The sequence below is a fragment of the Oncorhynchus tshawytscha genome, linkage group LG13, assembly GCF_018296145.1.
Source record: "Oncorhynchus tshawytscha isolate Ot180627B linkage group LG13, Otsh_v2.0, whole genome shotgun sequence".
Classification (NCBI taxonomy): domain Eukaryota; kingdom Metazoa; phylum Chordata; class Actinopteri; order Salmoniformes; family Salmonidae; genus Oncorhynchus; species Oncorhynchus tshawytscha.
The window spans coordinates 16,276,051-16,293,289 of record NC_056441.1 but is presented as its reverse complement, the minus strand read 5'-3'; the positions used below and the strand labels follow the sequence as shown (position 1 = coordinate 16,293,289).

Genomic DNA, 17,239 nt, shown 5'->3' with positions numbered 1-17,239 from the left:
TGGTGATGCTAGTCGGGCGTGCGGGTGTAGGCAGCGAACGGTTGAAAAGCATGCATTTGGTTTTACTAGCGTTTAAGAGCAGTTGGAGGCCACGGAAGGAGTGTTTTTTGGCATTGAAGCTCATTTGGAGGTTAGATAGCACAGTGTCCAAGGAAGGGCCAGAAGTATACAGAATGGTGTCGTCTGCGTAGAGGTGGATCAGGGAATCGCCCGCAGCAAGAGCAACATCATTGATATATACAGAGAAAAGAGTCAGCCCGAGAATTGAACCCTGTGGCACCCCCATAGAGACTGCCAGAGGACCGGACAACATGCCCTCAGATTTGACATACTGAACTCTGTCTGCAAAGTAGTTGGTGAACCAGGCAAGGCAGTCATTAGAAAAACCGAGGCTACTGAGTCTGCCGATAAGAATATGGTGATTGACAGAGTCGAAAGCATTGGCCAGGTCGATGAAGACGGCTGCACAGTACTGTCTTTTATCGATGGCGGTTATGATATCGTTTAGTACCTTGAGCGTGGCTGAGGTGCACCTGTGACCGGCTCGGAAACCAGATTGCACAGCGAAGAAGGTACGGTGGGATTCGAGATGATCTGTTTGTTGACTTGGCTTTCGAAGACCTTAGATAGGCAGGGAAGGATGGTAGACTGATACCTATGGATTGTGGATCAATGACATGGGGCAAGGCTGTACAGTGAAATAAGTATGCCCCCAATGCAATTCTAAAGTATAATACATCAGTGAGATTAACAGATGGTCAATTTAACAAATTATTGTCTTTTATTGATTTTATAGAACATTACAACCTCATGATCTATTCAATTATGGCATAATTCTACTATTTGTATTCATTTGCATCACTGTCAATGACATACTTTTATTTTGAAGGCTAACTGCAAAGTCCACGGTTGTGGCTAATCCTTACTATGGCTAGCTTCACATAGATGGTCCAACCACCATTAATCAAATAAGAACTGTCTTGTAAATTAGGTATCATCTAAAATAACCCTATCTATATAGTTAGCTAACTATAGCTACTGAAACAGATTTTGTTTTGCTATGTTTATGGGAAAGAACATTGTTTGCATCCATGAGCTAGCTAGCTTTTATTTATGACCATCACTATAGGTGCTCAAGACAACTTTACCAGCATCATAACATAAATGTTGATGAATCGTTTTGACATGTGAAATACAAGTGATAGCGCAATCAATGTGTAATAACTACGTAGAAAAATGTATGAACACGTTAAATTATTATGTGACGTGCAGTCATATTCAGGTCAAATAACACTAGTGTTACAGTGTTATTTGATATGCAAAGACCCCATAGTATGAGAAATCCTGGTTGGAAATGAAACGACTGAACAAATGAACAACGAAACAGCACAGAAAGTAAGTGAAAGAAATAGGTTTTGATTATGTCTTACTGGTAATGGGGACATAGGTAAATGCCATCAAAATGTATTTTTGGTCATTGTGGTGTGTAACCTTTATTTAACTAGGCAAGTCAGTTAAGAACAAAATTTTATTTCCAATGACGGCCTACCCCGGACAACGCTGGGCCATTTGTGCACCACCCTATGGGACTCCCAATCACAGCTGGATGTGATACAGCCTGGATTCGAACCAGGGACTGTAGCGACACCTCTTGCTTGCAATGAGATGCAGTGCCTTAGACCGCTACATCCATGTGTTACCTATTTAACTGTAATAGAATGCTTAAAAAGGAGGATAAAATTGTAAATCTATATGGGGTTTTTTTGGCAAGGAAAATAACAGATATGTATCAGTGCATCACTACAATGTAGCAGTTCCTGTCTTTGCCCAGGGACTATTAATACAATTAATTCATATGAAACTCCTAAATGGTGTATTGTCCCTACCTGTCATCTGAAAATATCTAAATATATTTACTGACATGTATTGAAGACAATGAAAATCTACTGTGGGATTTCATGTCAAGGTATTTAATGGTCCTGAAAATCTGGATAATGATGACTTAGAATGACCCTGTTCTAAACAACATGGACAGCCATGACCAGTCATTCTAAAATCCCATCCAACAGATTAGTTGCAGGTCAAATAATTGGGACCTGTATTGAATTTACCTGCAAAAATCACAAAATCAGATGAACAGTCCAATAAATCCCAGTAACGTTACTTTTTGCAGTTCACTGCCGTTATCTAGCTAGATAAATAAGACATTAGCTATGTAGCTATATAAATATCAAGAACAGCGCAGGACAAGTTAGCTACTACTCACAGATATTCCAATTTCTAACTGTAGCGACACAACAACAAAAAATCTCCTACAACTAGCAAGCAAGACGACTAACGTAGAGGGATCGAGTGACACTGCTCGGTGCATCTGTATCCCGCCTTTCTTGTGGTTTGTTCTCACAAGGCTACGACTGGTTACGTTTCCACACCGCCTCACATTTATGCCCCTTTCGAAATTAACAAAACCAGGTCATAATATTGCCTTGATTTCAAGAAAAAGAAATATAGTAACAGACTGAATAGCTACCATCACAGACTAATGTTGACAGTTAATGTTAGTTTACTGATTGTATTTGTGTTGCCTTTGCTTTGTAACGTTAGATTGTTACCACGTCGTAACGTTAACTAGCCTTTACTTGCTTAGCTAGTGGTCAACCATGTGGGTTAACTTAAAACAATACTGGAATTATTAACTAACGTTACCGAGCTCGTTAACTATCACAGTGCGCACTACACATTAACGTTAGCTAGCAACTAGTATCTAGCTAAACGGCTAAGAAACGGAAATATACCCCACTGCCGACTGTATTTAAAAACATAGAAAATATATAGTTAAATACTTTCATGATTAAAGTTAGATAATGTAAGCCACAAAGAACTGATGTGCCCTAGCGAACGTTACATGACAATGACGTTGGCAGCGAGACAATGAAAAGCTAACAAATGATACCTAGCTTGTACATTTAGCTAGCTGTTAGCATCATAACCTAGATAACTACTTGCTAGTGCATAGCTACGCAGCAGGTACGCAAACTTGACAAGAAGCCAGTGTTACATCTAACCTAGTAAAGTTCAATATTTCTACACGACAGCGTGTTAAGTATGGATGCCGTTAGTCTTACAGTAACTGTCTTAAAAAGAAACACACTTGTCAACAGATATTGGCTGGTAATATTAGCTTGTTCCCCGAACCAGCTAAATGTCTATCACTTTGCTAAATTAGCTAGTTAGCTAGCTTGACACAGCGTGGAGGCCATGAGCGCTAAGACTAGGCCGCACAAAAATGTCTCAAAGAAAACAATAACACAAGAGCGAAAAGACAACTGTTAACAAACTACATGCTATCCTTCAATGTGGAACAACCATACGAATATGGTCATTTCATTTACCTGTTTGCTTTTGGCGTAAGGTTTAGAAGCAATATGATATCTTCTGCTTCTAATTTTCCCTCCACCCGTGGCAGCCATGGCTAGATCGAATCTCAACTAGCCGCCAGATAGTCGTCCTGTCATATCCTAGAGTTCAGCGCGCTCAGTCCTCCAACATACCCTCATGCCAGGAAGCTTCACCTAAATGAGAACTATGGGAAATGTAGTTTAGGCATTAATCACGCTTGTGTTCCTCTACCAACCCTGAAATGTCCATTTTCAAAGGCCTTTGGTTTGACAAGGGTATTCATTTTGTATGTGATTTGTTAGACAACACAGGGGAGTTTCTGCAGTTTGATGAGTTTATTGGTCAATTTCAGGTTAATATTACTCACAGAGAATATATTAAGGTTTGCAAAGCAATTCTACTTCATATACTTGGACTTATTCAGAACACTTTGTTATATTGTCAGGTTGTTCCCACTTTTCCAAGTTTACAAATTAATGACTTCAACCTTTTGGATTTAAAAAAAATCAACAATAAGTGGATACGATTGTCCGTTTAGTCATTTTTGGTGATTAAAATTCAATATATTGCTATGGAATTGGCCAACCAATGCTATGGTCAAAAGAGACTACCTTTTACCTTAATTGTCCAGTTATCCCAAAAGTTAAAGGAACTTATTTTAAAATATTTTCTTCCATCTAGCCTGTTAAGGGCTTATTGTACAAAAGGTTCAAATTTGACAAAGTGCCTTGTGTTTTTTGTTCCTCTGATTCTGAATCTATAGAACATTTATTTGTTTCATGCCACCATTTCAGTAAACTATGGTAGTGTATAAAATCTCCAAAATTACCTGTTTACCTTTGATGATGTTAAATGGCATTATGCTTATCCTTGTAATGCCGATCATAACTATTTTATTAACATTATTATTGTCTTGGCCAAATAATTATATTCACAAATGTAAACAGGGGTAGGAAAATTCCTTATTTAATATATTTTTTTCTTTCATTGAACTATTACAATTTTATAAAGTTGGAAAAATTAGAGGTCATGTCTCTGAATGTCTGTTAATGTCTCATTGCTTTGTCACATCTAAATGATGTACACGCCTGGTGTTTTATTATTTTATTTATTCATTGTATTCACAGGAATGTCCCTGTATTGATGTGTAATATACATTTTTTACATAAATATCAAACATATCAGACATTGCCCTGATTGACAAGTGAAATGAACAGGCTTAATGTCACGTTGCCTACATTTCCCAGTGAAAAATAAATAAATACCAGTTGAGTAAATTACTTTACAGTACTACTTAAGTCGTTTTTGGGGGGGAATCTGTAATTCACTATTTATATTTTTGACAATTTTTACTTCACTGCATTCTTAAAGAAAATGTACTTTTCATTCCATACATTTTCCCTGACACTTTAAAGTATTTGTTACATTTTGAATGCAAAGCAGGACAAGAAAATTGTTTAATTCAAGAGAGCATCCCTGGTCATCCTTGAGTGTGTGCCTGGCTAGCTGTTAATGTAAAAAAAAATATATATATAATAAACATTTTTTAAATTGTTTGGTCCGGTTTGCTTAATATACAGAATTACTTTTGATACTTAATTATATTTAAAACCAAGTAGTATTTTACTGAGTGACTTTCACTTATGTCATTTTATATTAAGGTATCTTTACTTTTACTAAAGTATGACAATTGGGTACTTTTTCCACCATTGATGAATACAAACAGTTGCACAAGAATAAAACCATCAAAACATGTGTATGCATGCATTCTTTTATCATAGTGTAATTTGTTCAATCCACAAAGCATGGGAAATTGATGGGAATATCTTTTTTTCAAACACTCCAGTAATAAATCCACTGACAACAATGAGATTACATTTTTTTTGGTAAGAATGATTCTCTGCTGCCACCTACTGGTAGAAATTGTTTGTACACAGAAGACCACAAAACAAAAACAATTCTTTGTCCTGTTTTAAATATTTATTAGAAAGCTATATTCATATAAATGATCTTGTAACAGTATGCAGTTCACATAATTCATACAAAACAAATGCACTCTTAATGCTTGTATAAAAACAATGGTTAATCATATTACCTTTCACACACTCACTTAAACAAAGTGAGTCGTCATGACATAATCAACATTTTAAACATTTAAGGCCTGGAATTATCTTAAAAACAGATCTGTCCAAACAGGGTTGAGACCAATTCCATTTCAATACTAGTCAGTTGTAAAATGTATTTAAATTATCTTTGAAATTCTCATAGAAAAATGTGAACTCTGACTTTCAATATATATAGCTTGAACTGAATGAGTTAAAATAATTAGCAATAATAAACTCTGAATACGGAAAAGGGAAACCAGGCATCTAAAACATTCAGGCTTTAGCTTCACATAATTTAGATTTTCATTGTAAGTTAAATAAAATCCATCCTGTAATATTTATGGTCATCATTTGAACAAGAGGGGGAAGAGTAAAAATGCATTCAGTACACCTTGGTGTTCAGTCAATTCTGTGAAGATTGTAAACTCAACAGTTGGTGCCTCCTCATCAAGTGGGAAATTCAACTTTTGTTGATTGGTTGTTGATCTCACAAACACAGTGAAGTGGGGGGTTGCTCTGGGTAAGAGCGTCTGCTAAATTACTCATGTAAATGTAGTAAAGCTCTCTGCTCAGCCTTTTCCATTCAGTTTATGCTTCATTTATCTCATCAATGTTCTTTAACCACCTTTCAACCAATGTAATATCGCCACCTCTTGAAACTCCTTACCCAAATTCTCTTCCTTCCATCTCCCCACAGAGTTGTTGGGTGCAGTAGGGATGTACCGTTAGTCCCTTCATTGGCTCTCATTGCTTTTAATCTTCGTGTCCATTGACAGCTTTGGTTCTCGCAGAGCCTCTCCCTTGTTTAGATGGGCTGGCTGAGTTATTCCGAGAGTCTCTCTCACCTACAAGAGGATACATATAGGAAATATGCTCCTTGACAAACACCAGCAAATATATACAGTTGATGTCGGAAGTTTACATACACCTTAGCCAAATACATTTCAACTCAGTTTTGCACAATTTCTAACATTTAATCCCAGTAAAATTTCCCTGTCTTAGGTCAGTTAGGATCACCACTTTATTTTAAGAATGTGAAATGTCAGAATAATAGTAGAGAGTAAGTTATTTCAGCTAATATTTCTTTCATTACATTCCCAGTGGGTCAGAAGTTTACATACACCCAATTAGTATTTGGTAGCATTGCCTTTAAATTGTTTAACTTGAGTCAAACGTTTTGGGTAGCCTTCCACAAGCTTCCCACAATAAGTTGAGTGAATTTTGGCCCATTTCTCCTGACAGAGCTGGTGTAACTGAGTCAGGTTTGTAGGCCTCCTTGCTCACACAAGCTTTTTCAGTTCTGCCCACAAATGTTCTCTAGGATTGAGGTCAGGGCTTTGTGATGGCCACTCCAATACCTTGGCATAAGGACAACAAAGTAAGTTTGCCACAACTTTGGAAGTATGCCTGGGGTCATTGTCCATTTGGAAGACCCATTTGCAACCAAGCTTTAACTTCCTGACTGATGTCTTGAGATGTTGCTTCAATATAGCCACATAATTTTCCATCCTCATGGATGCCAGCTATTTTGTGAAGTGCACCAGTCCCTCCTGCAGCAAAGCACCCCCACAACATGATGCTGCCACCCCCGTGTTTCACGGTTGGGATGGTGTTCTGCAGCTTGCAAGCCTCCCCCTTTTTCCTCCAAACATGGTCATTATGGCCAAACTGTTCTATTTTTGTTTCATCAGAACAGAGGACATTACTCCAAAAAGTATGATCTTTGTCCTCATGTGCAGTTGCAAACCGTGGTCTGGCTTTTTTATGGCGGTTTTGGAGCAGTGGCTTCTTCCTTGCTGAGCGGCCTTTCAGGTTGTCGATATAGGACTCGTTTTACTGTGGATATAGATACTTTAGTACCTGTTTCCTCCAGCATCTTCACAAGGTCCTTTGCTGTTGTTCTGGGATTGATTCACACTTTTCGCACCAAAGTACGTACATCTCTAAGCGACAGAATGCGTCTCCTTCCTGTGCGGTATGATGGCTGTGTGGTCCCATGGTGTTTATACTTGTGTACTATTGTTTGTAGAGATGAACGTGGTACCTTCAGGTGTTTGGAAATTGCTCCCAAGGATGAACCAGACTTGTAGAGTTCTACAATTTTTTTTCTGAGGTCTTGGCTGATTTCTTTTAAAATTTCCCATGATGTCAAGCAAAGAGGCACTGAGTTTGAAGGTAGCCCTTGAAATACATCCACAGGTACACCAATAGGCTAATTGACATCGTTTGAGTCAATCAGAAGCTTCAAAAGCCATGACATCATTTTCTGGAATTTTCCAAGCTGTTTAAAAGCCAGTCAACTTACTGTATGTTAACATCTGACCCACTGGAATTGTGATACAATAAGTGAAATAATCTGTCTGTAAACAATTGTTGGAAAAATTACTTATGTCATGCACAAAGTAGATGTCCTAACCGACTTGCCAAAACTATAGTTTGTGAACAAGAAATTTGTGGAGTGGTTGAAAAACAAGTTTTAATGACTCCAATCTAAGAATATGTAAACTTCGGTATATTTGCTATATAAAAAGACCTCATTCAACTTAAGTCGAACGCTTACCTGTAATGTCATCAGGGCTGTAATCACATGACTCTATTAGGTTGCCATCATCACTCTCAGAGACACTCTAGAAAAGATGGTTCTTGATAGTCAGAGGCAAAAATAACAATCAGAAAGACAAAACTACACTAGACAAAGGCCAACATAGACTTTCTGTACAATAGACTGGAAACTGGCTGCAGACTTACCTTTAACTCAGGCTCATACTTCTGCTCATACCGCACCATCCCATACAGACAGAGAAGTGTGATGAAAGCCTACAGAGAGAGAGAGAGAGAGAGAGAGAGAGATGTAGAGAGCACTGACAACACAATGGGAGCACTTACAGTACCACCCACATAGAGGTCACATGCATACCAATGGAATTACACAGTCTAAATAACATGTCACTGTTATGGACACTTGAGGTATGGTAATTGAAGCAGGGAGAATTGCTTTGGAGGTTATCACATGCGCACACATACACACACAGCGCGCGAGCGAGATAGAGAGAGACACACACACAGCCCTTACCACACACAGAAGCCACTGGAACACAGACCGAGCTTGTGTTTTAGAGAACACGTCCTGTCCAAACTTGACACACGCCAGGGCCTCCAGGAAGGCTATGGCCCTGTGGGTTAGATAGAGACTGTTAACGGGCCTCCAGGAAGGCTATGGCCCTGTGGGTTAGATAGAGACCGTTAACGGGCCTCCAGGAAGGCTATGGCCCTGTGGGTTAGATAGAGACCGTTAACGGGCCTCCAGGAAGGCTATGGCCCTGTGGGTTAGATAGAGACCGTTAACGGGCCTCCAGGAAGGCTATGGCCCTGTGGGTTAGATAGAGACCGTTGTTAACGGGCCTCCAGGAAGGCTATGGCCCTGTGGGTTAGATAGAGACCGTTAACGGGCCTCCAGGAAGGCTATGGCCCTGTGGGTTAGATAGAGACCGTTAACGGGCCTCCAGGAAGGCTATGGCCCTGTGGGTTAGATAGAGACCGTTGTTAACGGACACTGACCACCAACAAACATTCACCTCTAACAATAATGACATTTTACAACAGGGATACTATTAGAAAAGATCTATTTGTTTTTATTAAACAATGGCCCCATGTTTTGTTAAACACACTATGTTTTAAGACCCACAAAAAAATAAAATCATAGAAAACAAATACATTTCCTCCTTAATTTTAGTCACCAGACTGCAGAGGGTACTTAGACTTTCGCTGAGCTTATAATATTGAAGGGGTGAAGCCAGGGGCATATAAGGGCCTCATTGTTTTGTATTTATAATGAGAGAGCAAGAGAAAGTAAGTCTGGTCCCCATGGTTACCAAAGCCTAGTCGGGGAAATCACCAGCTTGGGACAGCGATGAGGTCAGCATCAATATTTTGAACAAAATTGGACGTGACCTAATTTGCCATCCACAGCATTTCTGAGACGTTTGTCAATGACGTGGTCCCAAGATTAGAGTGGAGTTCAGCAACAGCAGGAAATGGCCACTAGAGGATAGAAGAAAGACTCACCCAAACATCCAGCATTGTGTTCCCACTCGTTTGCACTGTGTGTCTGTCAGATATGCATAATACTGTCTGAGAGAACAGGAAGACAAACATTCAATGCAGTTTATCTACAGCCATCACAACAATGACTGTCATCAAGATAAACAGAAGGGTTGACAGAAATCATTTAAAACTTCTTCCAACTCAATTCCATCTATACGAAAAGAGACAGAGACTGCACATGTCAAACTGTCATAATTCCCTTCTGCCTCTAGAATGTAGAGTACACGTGTGGAGTGGCGTGGTGGAAAAGGTCCCTACCGTACAGTAGGGGCTGTGATGATTCCAAGAAGGAGAATCCGGCACCAGCTGAGAGCGTGAGATGCCTGGAACACGAAGATGTGCTTCAGGAAGAACGTGTTCAACTCAGTCAGCTGTTTAGAGGAAAGGAAGTAAAGGCGTAGTATAGCAACATGTATATTAAAACACCCCTGTACACACAGCTTAGATATCATACAATCTACCCCATAACCTTCAGGTATGTAGTAGGATCATAGAAAACATACCAACTGCTCAACTACAAAAAAAACACCCCAAATTTTAGTAAATAGTTTAACTCCATTTGTTTCCCAAAATAGTTAAATCACAAATTACTTTCAAGTCAATATACACAGAGTAACTACATAAAACTGGATTCTGAATTCTAACCCTGGCACTAAATACTATGTATCATTTCCAGGTCAGAGGGTAGAGCTCACCTGCCAGAGAATCATAAAGACGTAGATCCCTGCCACCCTCTGGAAGGAGGACTTGGGGTCTAACCATCGTACGTAGGTCCAGCTTGCTGGGGTGAACTGGAGCACAACCCGCTTCAGCTTCCCTGTGGTCGTGTGGATGTCTCTGAAGAAACAGCATAGATACAGATATACAGAGAGGCATACACTTACACACTGGGAAGTAACACCGATGGGTGTTGACAGACAGTTAGGCACACAAGGTTAAACACAGAGATACTGTACAGGCATTAAGAGACATACATTGATGAGAAAGCACACATGCACTAAATCAGAGCAGGCAGCAATTCCATAGAATAAATGTATTTTAATTGGGACTGGTGAACTGTATTGTGTCATCTGGGCTCCTGAGTGGCGCAGTGGTCTAAGGCAAGAGGCATCACTACAGTCCCTGGTTCAAATCCAGGCTGTATCACATCCGGCCGTGATTAGGAGTCCCACAGGGCGGCGCACAATTGGCCCAGCGTCTTCCGGGTTTGGCCGGGGTAGGCCGTCATTGTAAATAAGAATTTGTTCTTAACTTAAATTAAAATCTGTCATGATACTACAGGAGAAGGGAGGAAACCAGTAGGAGGATAACTTACTTGATGCTGGCCCATTGGTAGGTCCGCATCTCCAGGAAGCGACACACAGTCATGCCCAACCAGATGCCCCCTCCATTACACAGGAGGATGTCCAGGATCAACTGGTCCCACCAGCACTCAGCAAAGTTAGGCAGCAGGTGCATGAAGAACAGCTGAGGGAGGGAGAGACAGACAGATAGAGACAAAGGTGAATGGGGAGTTAAACTGACTCAAAATGTGCCAATGCAACAGAATATTTCAAATCAATCAGATCCCAAAATGGGATCTGTTGATGGAAATCGAGCAGCACTTCAAAGACACGTGTCCCAAACAGCACCCTATTCCCTTTATAGTGCACTGCTTTTGACCAAGGCTGTTGCTCTGCACAAAATAAGTGCACTGTACAGGGAATAGGGTGCCATTTGGGAAGCAGACACAGACTTCCTTGCACCTTTTATTTACCTCAGTGAGCTCCCAGGTGATGCTGATGGTCCAGCAGAGGGCGTAGCTGCGGATGAGCATTGCCTTCATGGCCCAGCCCCCGAAATGCCCAAACGCAAAGATGTCAAAGTGGCTCAGGATCCGCTCCCAGGTGATCACGTGACAGTTCACTGCATATTCCTGCAGGGGGAGAAAGGCCAGGTAAGACACGGACGAGCCAGGTAAGACACGGACGAGCCAGGTAAGACACAGAAGAAGAGCCAGGTAAGACACGGAAGAGCCAGGTAAGATACGGAAGAGCCAGGTAAGACACGGACACAGAAGAGCCAGGTAAGACACGGAAGAGCCAGGTAAGACACGGAAGAGCCAGGTAAGACATGGACACGGAAGAGCCAGGTAAGACACGGACACAGAAGAGGCAGATGAGAAACGTAACAAGACAGTGGTGGCTCAGCAGAATGGTGAGTCATGATGATGCTAGCCTTGGATGCCCAGGCTTTGCTCACGCATTGTTGAGTCAAAGCGATTTGTAAGGAAGGCCTTTGCGAGACTATGATGGTGCAAATTCATGCTGAATGACGCTGGAGGGAATAGCAGGCGTATTACGGGCTCCTGACCAATTGCGCTATTATGTGTATTTTTTTGCGTAGATCATAACTTTTTTTGCAAATAATGCTTCTGCCATTGTTTCCCATGACTGAAAAGAGCTTCTGGACATCAGAACAGCCATTACTAACCTTGATTTGGACGAGGACTTCTACTTCAATGAGTCGGAGGTGAAAGAGATTGATTATTGCGGACCAGGACACTCGAAGAAGATGGCGCCATAGAGGCCGGCCTGCGGGATACCGGACGAGACAACGCCGGTGAGCGGATAAATCACCTCTACCCTCCGTTCTATTGGTGATTGCACGTGGAGAATAAACTCAGTATGAGACTATCCTATCAACGTGATCTGAAGAACTGTAATATCCTGTTTCTCAGAGTCGTGGCTGAACAAGGAAATGGTATATATAAATAAATGTTTTTCAATACATCGGTAGGACAGAATGATGGCGTTGAGGAAGCTCAGAGGAAGGGGGTGTGTCTCTTTGTTAACAACAGCTGGTGCGCAATCTCTAATATTAAGGAAGTCTAGAGGTTCTACTGGCCTGAGTTAGAATACCTCATGATGAGCTGTAGACCACACTATTTACCAATAGTGTTTTCATCTATATTTTTTGTAGCTGTCTATTTACCACCACAACCAAACAAGAGAATGCTCACCCATAGGCGGCGCTCCTAGTGGCCGGTGGCTTTAATGCAGGAAAACTGAAATCCGTTTTACCTAATTTCTATCAGCATGTCACCAATGTAACTAGAGGCAAAAAACATTTAAAAATAAAACTCTAGATCACCTTTACCACACACACACACCTCTCCCTCCATTTGGCAAATTTGACCGTAACTCTATCCTCCTGATTCCTGTTTACAAGCAAAAACTCAAATATGAAGTACCAGTTATGAGCTCAATACAAAAGTGGTCCGATGAAGCGGATGCTAATCTACAGGACTGTTTCACTAGCAGAGAGTGGAATATTTTCCTGGATTTATCTGGTAACATTGAGGAGTTTACCACATCAGCCACTGGCTTCATCAATAAGTGCATGGATGACGTCGTCCCCACAGTGACCATACGTATATATCTCAGACAGAAGCCAAGGATTACAGGCAACAAAAGCACTGAGCTAAAGGCTATGGCTGCTAATTGCAAGGAGCGGGACCCAAATTCGGACACATAAGAAATCCCGCTATGCCCTCCGACGAATCATCAAACAGGCAAAGCGTAAATAAAGGACCAAGACCAAATCCTACTACACCGGCTCAGACTGTCGTCGGATGTGGCAGGGCTTGCAAACTATCACAGATTACAAAGGGAAATCCAGCCACGAGCTGTCCAGTGATGGAGGCCTACCAGATGAGCTAAATATCTTCTGTGCTCGCTTCGAGGCAAGCAACACTTAACCATGTATGAGAGGACCAGCTGATCCAGACGATTGAGTGGTCACACTCTCCGTAGCCCTTATTTAAGTATGTAAGTTGACTTAGAACACATTCTCATTTACATCAACAACCTGGAGAATAGTTGCACTGGAGATGAATGAGCCAATTGGAAGCTGGGGATGATGAATGAGGCAATTGGAAGCTGGGGATGATTAGGTAGGCATGATGGTATGAGGGCCAGATTGAAAATGTAGCCAGGACACTGGGGTTAACACCCCTACTCTTACAATAAGTGCCTTGGGATCTTTAGTGACCACAGAGAGTCAGGACACCCATTTAACGTCCCATCCGAAAGACAGCACTCTAAACAGGGCAATGACCCCAATCACTGCCCCGGGGAATTGGGATTTATTTATTTTTAGACCAGAGGAAAGAGTGCCTCCTACTGGCACTCCAACACCACTTCTAGCAGCATCTGGTCTCCTAACCAGGGACTGACCAGGACCAACCCTACTTCAGAGGCAAGCCAGTAGTAGGATGCTTGGTATGCTGGTTAACATTCACAGACGGATTACCAGGACGCATACTCAGAGCATGAGCTGACAAGCTGGCAAGTGTCTTCCATGACATTTTCAACCTCTCCATGAACTAGTCTGTATTCCTATGTTTCAAGCAGACCACCATAGTCCTTGTGCTCAAGACAGCCAAGGTAACCTGTCTAAAGGACTATCGCCCGATAACACGCTCATTTGTAGACATTAAATTCTTTAAAAGGTTGGTCATGGCTCATATCAACACCATCATCCAAGTATTTTACTGGGTGTCTTTCACTTAAGTCATTTTCTATTAAGGTATCTTTACTTTTACTCAAGTATGACAATTGTGTACCTTTCCCACCACTGGTTAAATAGTTAACCAAATAGCTCCCCGGACCATCTGCATTGACCCATTTTGCACTAACTCAACTCATCACATACACTGCTGCTGCTACAGTTTATTATGTATCCTGTTGCCTAGTCACTTTTCCCCTAACTATATCTACCTCAATTACCTCGTACCCCTGCACATGGACTCTGTACTGGTACCCCGTGTATGTAGCCAAGTTATCCTTACTCATTGTGAATTTATTCCTCGTTATAATTTTTCTATTATTTCTCCCTGCATTGTTGGGAACGGCCCGTAAGTAACAACTTCACTGATAGTCAAAACCAATCGTTTATGAAGCATTTGACAAATGAAATGTTATTTGAAGTGTAACAGCGATTTAATTTTCTTTATCTCACAGCTTTTGAATGATGAGATAAGTTATCAATATTTAACAATACCCGTTTTACTAATAACATTTTGTGAAACTGCATGAGCAGAGCAGGCTGATGCCAATTGTTTAACCCAACGCTGACTAGAGACAAAGTGGTAGCTCTGTCCTCAACGTCTTATGGTTCACCCTCTTACAGAAAGCTGGTATTACCTGCACAAATGTAATTGGATGACATTAACACATAGGGTGGAGTAGAGCGTAGAGTGGAGTAGAGAAACCAAACTATGATCACTTAATCAGCATCTAGGGCAACTTCACCCTACTCCCAAATATGGTGTCTGGCATGAGGTAGACACTGTAGCATACCGAGATCATAATGACTCACCATGACATCAGTCTCACGGGTAGCGTAGCGTAGATTGGGGTCCACCCAGTACATGAGCCTCTTCACCTGGGCCCAGTTCAGGAAGATGAGGAAGACCAGGAACAGGAAGTACAGAACACTCAGACCTGACAACAACAGGAAGGAACCAATCAGAGCAGAGTTCCATGGACATGGTTCCATAGAGGTGCTCCACTGACACTGTGACTTGTTGTACTCTGCAGTAGGACAACTCACCAAATACCATGCGCCAAATTGCAGGATGTGGTCTTGTGAATGGACCTGAAGTGGATAAATAACGCATTTACACGTTTCTACCATTATCAGAGTGGATCGACCAAAACCCTCATATACTGCAGTTCAAAATTTAATGTAGCATACCCACTAGCAGTAGGTGCACCATTCACTCGCACAGTCAAAACCAGAAAGACCTGAATGCCTATTATGTGACCATTGATCTACAACATTCCTCCCACCCATCAACATTCAGACACACCCTTTCCACCAGGTGCTGGGCTGGGTTATTGACAAGTACAAGGCAGTGACATTGAGTAACTACCATTGGGGAAGGCCAGGACACTGATGACGAGGAAGAAGGAGACAACCAACAGGAAACCCACTCGAAGGTTGTTGTCAACATCTGCATCATCCCTGGAAAAGAGAGCAGGATTTGATGTCAAAAAGCATTGGCTGAGATTTGCAATTTGTACATTATTTTCAGAGGATAAAGTGAGGTTTACTATGATGAAGTAAATGTGACATTCAAATGTGACATTTAATAAAGTTTCTGTTCGATTATTGCATTTTCAGCATTGTATATATTATTACAATAAATAACATTAAAGGCCCAGTGCAATTAAAAACGTGATTTTCCTGTGTTTTATATATATTTCCACACTGAGGTTGGAATGATTCTGTGAAATTCTGAAAATGATGATAATTTTAGTGTGAAAGCTGTTTGAAAAGAGCTGCTGAAATTTCAGCCTGTTTTGGTGGGATGAAGTTTCGGCCTGCCTGGGTGACAACACCAGGCCGTAAATCATTTCATAGACCAATATGAAAAAGAGTTCCAAACCTCTCTGCCAATAACAGCTTGTTTTCAGTTTTCCCCTCCCCACTCACACCACTCCCAGACAGTCGTAGAAACATTATTGCTTGAGAAATTGCTACCCACCAATGATTTTGAACTAAAAAACTGCTGCATTGGACCTTTAAAGATGTAATCAGCAGTTGAAACAATAACAATGTGTTTTCCACAGCCCTGTTTCAGTAAAAAGCTGAGAGATGGGGCTGGAGAAATTAAACCACTCTCAAAGTCATCAACAGAGCTATGGATGCAAGGATGGACCATCCATGATATCAAAAGTATACTTTAACCCATGTTTTGAGTCAATATAGTATTTGTTTACATTTACTTTGTTTACAAACATTGGAGTAAAACAAGCTTATCTTTTGGGTTCTGATGGGGTATGACAGTTGAACTAAGCATTTATAAATTATATTCTTCAAGAATCAATGGGTACATATAATTCATTTAAGTCCAAAAATGGATGTAGCAACTGCATATTGCCCCTTTAAATGTCTAATCATCTGTAGTTTAATAATACAATTTAGGTTTACACTTGGGTTAGATAGCTACGCCAAGTTAGCACAACCACTAGGCCTACCGGCAAGTCAAATGAGCTGTCAACGACTATTGGGTTACCTGGAAAAGACGAAGTACATCAAGCTAGCCACAGTGAACGTCAAAAGCGTGAGAGTGTGAGGCTTGTAGAAAAAGTTAATGCTGATGCCCTCCACTTGTTGCTCGTTAATCATCCGAAAGTGTAACATGTCATTCACATCATCCGTGCTTAATTTATGGGATCCCAAAGCAGGCGCCATGGTTGAGTGATAAGGAGTTTCTTCCACAAAATTCCCTGTGTCAGCAGTTCTCGACAGGACAGGTTGATCTGCCTGTAAATAAATTGATGAGGACTGGGGATGGGCGGAGAGAAGACTGAACAAACCTGAAAACGGCCAATCAACTCAACAAACTATAGGGCTGTAGTAGGAATGCACATTCCAATACCAACACTCCCAATTAATTCTACTGCAATCTTCCTTTAGAAAGAGTTTATATTTTAATATTTATAACACCAGAAATTCACAATGAAAGGACAAGGGAGTTTTCTTTATTGGTCCTTCATATATTGTTTTAGGTTGAACTAGCTAATTCCCCTGCTGTATGCGTATTTTGGTACATCCCTTGGAGAGGACGCTTCCACAATACT

General features: G+C 41.0%; 2 protein-coding genes across 7 annotated transcripts in view; both read right to left on the bottom strand.

Moving 5' to 3' along the window:
* Positions 1 to 3,582, bottom strand: part of LOC112264372 (nuclear pore complex protein Nup153) — a 30,006-nt gene extending 26,424 nt beyond the window's left edge. For 2 of the 5 annotated variants that reach the window (XM_024440920.2, XM_024440921.2), the window contains exon 1: positions 3,393 to 3,576. In XM_024440920.2, coding sequence (XP_024296688.1) covers positions 3,393 to 3,470 — 78 coding nt within the window. In that variant the 5' untranslated portion in view covers positions 3,471 to 3,576. Of the gene's footprint in view, positions 1 to 3,392 lie in introns of all 5 variants that reach the window. The other 3 variants (XM_024440922.2, XM_024440923.2, XM_042295243.1) reach the window with 2 other exon arrangements.
* Positions 3,583 to 5,156: 1,574 nt separating this feature from the next.
* ptdss1b (phosphatidylserine synthase 1b) lies at positions 5,157 to 16,956 on the bottom strand. Of its 2 annotated transcripts, none has more exons than XM_024440916.2 (13): positions 16,672 to 16,954; positions 15,526 to 15,617; positions 15,204 to 15,248; positions 14,970 to 15,094; positions 11,365 to 11,523; positions 10,924 to 11,075; positions 10,304 to 10,445; positions 9,867 to 9,979; positions 9,570 to 9,635; positions 8,578 to 8,677; positions 8,253 to 8,321; positions 8,065 to 8,131; positions 5,157 to 6,349 (listed from the first exon to the last, which is right to left on the bottom strand). In XM_024440916.2, the coding sequence occupies exons 1-13, from the start codon at positions 16,848 to 16,850 to the stop codon at positions 6,258 to 6,260; spliced, it is 1,401 nt and encodes a 466-aa protein (XP_024296684.1). In that variant the 5' UTR covers positions 16,851 to 16,954; the 3' UTR covers positions 5,157 to 6,257. The 2 variants fall into 2 exon arrangements, 1 of the variants encoding a protein (XP_024296684.1); XR_006078571.1 differs by having other exon boundaries at positions 6,332 to 6,349; positions 8,065 to 8,146; positions 16,672 to 16,956.
* Positions 16,957 to 17,239: the final 283 nt, after the last annotated feature.

Bases quoted from the DNA above. Each gene is read 5' to 3' on its own strand.
- ptdss1b (XM_024440916.2), bottom strand. From the start codon at position 16,850: ATGGCGCCTGCTTTGGGATCCCATAAATTAAGCACGGATGATGTGAAT. The intron at 11,524-14,969 runs GTGAGTCATTAT...CTCCCCCTGCAG, and splicing joins CCCGTGAGACTGATGTCATG to GAATATGCAGTGAACTGTCA. The intron at 9,636-9,866 runs GTAGGGACCTTT...CTGTTCTCTCAG, and splicing joins ATCACAGCCCCTACTGTACG to ACAGTATTATGCATATCTGA.